Here is a 2470-nt window from a genome sequence, read left to right as displayed (position 1 = left end):
ATTCACGGCATTTCCCGGAAGAATTCCAGGATTTCCCAGGGAATGGATGGACAAGGATTCACGGCATTTCCCGGAAGAATTCCAGGATTTCCCTGGGAAGGGCGGGACTCACATGAGCTTCTGCAGACATTCCGTGGCAGACAGGAAGCATTGATCCTTGATCAGGGAGCGCCTCTGGAAAAGAGACACGGATACCTTTGGAATACTGGGAGCAGACATTCTGGAGCCAAAATCCCACAAGAATTCCATGGAAATCCCCGGATGGCGACTCCGGATCAAGGAGCTGGGATTCCTGGGATTCATTCCATGGAGCTCCGTCCTCATCCGAGGCCGATTCCGTGTCCCGTTCCCTGCTGGATCCGAGGCTTTTCCGTACCTGCTCGGAGCTCAGCGGGAGATCCTGGAGCGGCCACAGGTGCCTGGAAGGAGAAAAGCGGGATTTGGGATTGCCGCCATCCGAAATCCCCGTGGATCCTCCGTCTCCTGCTCCGGAGCTGCCAAATCCTCGGAAGCTGCGTTCGCTCCTCTCCCGGAGCTGCTCCGGGTGGGATTTGCCACCGGAACCTGGGGGCTCCCATCCCATGGATCCCTGGGAATTCCCATCCCATGGATCCCTGGGAGTTCCAATCCCATGGATCCCTGGGAGTTCCAATCCCACGGATCCCTGAGAATTCCAATCCCATGGATCCCTGAGAATTCCCATCCCATGGATCCTTGAGAGTCCCCATCCCATGGATCCCTGGGAGTTCCAATCCCATGGATCCCTCAGAGTTCCCACCCCATGGATCGATCCCTGGAAGTTCCAATCCCATGGATCCCTGAGAACTCCAATCCCATGGATCCCTGAGTGCTCCCATCCCATGGATCCCTGAGAATTCCAATCCCATGGATCCCTGGGAGTTCCAATCCCATGGATCCCTGAGAATTCCAGTCCCATGGATCCCTGAGAATTCCAATCCCATGGATCCCTGGAAGTTCTAATCCCATGGATCCCTCAGAGCTCCCATCCCATGAATCCCTGAGAATTCCAATCCCACGGATCCCTGGGAGTTCCAATCCCATGGATCCCTGAGAATTCCAGTCCCATGGATCCCTCAGAGCTCCCACCCCATGGATCGATCCCTGGAAGTTCCAATCCCACAGATCCTTGAGAGTCCCCATCCCATGGATCCCTGAGAATTCCCATCCCATGGATCCCTGAGAATTCCAATCCCATGGATCCCTGGGATTTCCCATCCCAAGGATCCCTGGGAGTTCCCATCCCATGGATCCCTGAGAATTCCCATCCCACGGATCCCTGAGCGCTCCCATCCCACGGATCCCTGAGCGCTCCCATCCCACGGATCCCTGGGATTTCCCATCCCCAGGATCCCCTTCCCAGAGCTCCCCTCGGAGTTTGTGTCACTCAGGGATGATCCCGGCCTAATCCATGAGGAATTCTGGGAATTTTAGATCCGATCCCTCGAATTTACTTCCGTCGGAATCAGACGGAGACTCGGGGGCTGCTGAAACCCCTGAGGAGAATTCCCGAGTGGAATGCGCCATTCCCTGTATTCCAACGTGGAACGGGACATTCCAGGGATCTCCAAGCTGGAATGTGGAATTCCTGGGATTCCCAATATGGAATGGGACGTTTTGCCAGGAAATGCCCTGGAATGAGCCGCAGTCCTTTTCCAAGAGGTTCAGAAATCCGGGATGATTCGGAGCAAAGAATTTGGGGAGCTAAAAAAATGGGATTTTGCACCTAAAAATCGGGATCAGTGGGGATAGCAGCAGTTTTCCATTAAAAAATCGTCCTTCCAGGCAAGAATTCCAGAGGAGGAGTTCCTCTGGCAACCGGGGAGAAACCAGTGGAAAAGGGGAGAAACTGGGAAAAACTGGGAAAAAAACAGGGAATACCCGGGAAAAAACTGGGAGAAACTGGAAAAAACTGGAAAAACCTGGGGAAAGCTGGGAAAAGCTGGGAAAAACCAGGAAAAACCCGGAAAAAAGGTGAAAAACTTGGTAAAAACAGTGAAAAACTGGGAAAAAACAGTGAAAGTCTGGGAGCAACTGGGAAAACACTGGGAAAAACTGGGAGAAAATGGAAAAAACTGGGGGAAAAAGTGAAAAATTGGGAAAAGCTGGGAAAAACCAATGAAAGGCTGGGAGAAACTGGGAAAAACTGGGAAAAACTTGGAGAAACCAGTGCAAAACTGGGAAAAGCCCCATCCAAGCCTTGATCCACCACCAGCTCATCCCTTCCACGATTTCCATCGGCAGCGCCGCGCCCTGGGCCGGCCCCACCCCGCCCGTGCACATCCCAGAATTCCAGAGACCCCACCCGTGCACATCCCAGAATTCCCAAGCCCCCTGTGTCCCTGTGCACATCCCAGAATTCCCGAGATCCTGCCTGTGCACATCCCGGAATTCCCGAGACTCTGCCTTTGCACATCCCAGAATTCCTGAGCCCCCTTGGAATTCCCAAGAC

The 2470-nt window shown here is 53.6% G+C and overlaps 1 protein-coding gene and 1 long non-coding RNA gene across 2 annotated transcripts in view; one reads left to right on the top strand and one right to left on the bottom strand.

Moving 5' to 3' along the window:
* The window catches only part of LOC121660476, a 1160-nt gene extending 1089 nt beyond the window's left edge, over window positions 1-71 (top strand). Inside the window, exon 2 of the long non-coding RNA XR_006014676.1 lies at window positions 1-71. This exon is cut by the window's left edge and continues 943 nt beyond it. This is a non-coding gene — a long non-coding RNA (uncharacterized LOC121660476).
* Window positions 1-2470, bottom strand: part of ALS2CL (ALS2 C-terminal like) — a 36765-nt gene that overhangs the window by 5762 nt on the left and 28533 nt on the right. Inside the window, exons 14-15 of the mRNA XM_042019840.1 lie at window positions 377-419; window positions 113-174 (exon numbers count right to left, since the gene is read on the bottom strand). Of these exons, the coding sequence (XP_041875774.1) occupies window positions 113-174; window positions 377-419 (105 nt within the window). The remainder of the gene's footprint in view (window positions 1-112; window positions 175-376; window positions 420-2470) is intronic.

Source organism: Corvus kubaryi, unplaced genomic scaffold (genome assembly GCF_017639235.1).
Source record: "Corvus kubaryi isolate FWS band 111438036 unplaced genomic scaffold, C.kubaryi_AGA036_p1.0 36238, whole genome shotgun sequence".
Lineage (NCBI taxonomy): Eukaryota > Metazoa > Chordata > Aves > Passeriformes > Corvidae > Corvus > Corvus kubaryi.
The sequence above is the reverse complement of the archived record's forward strand: the minus strand, read 5'-3'. Positions and strand labels throughout refer to the sequence as shown.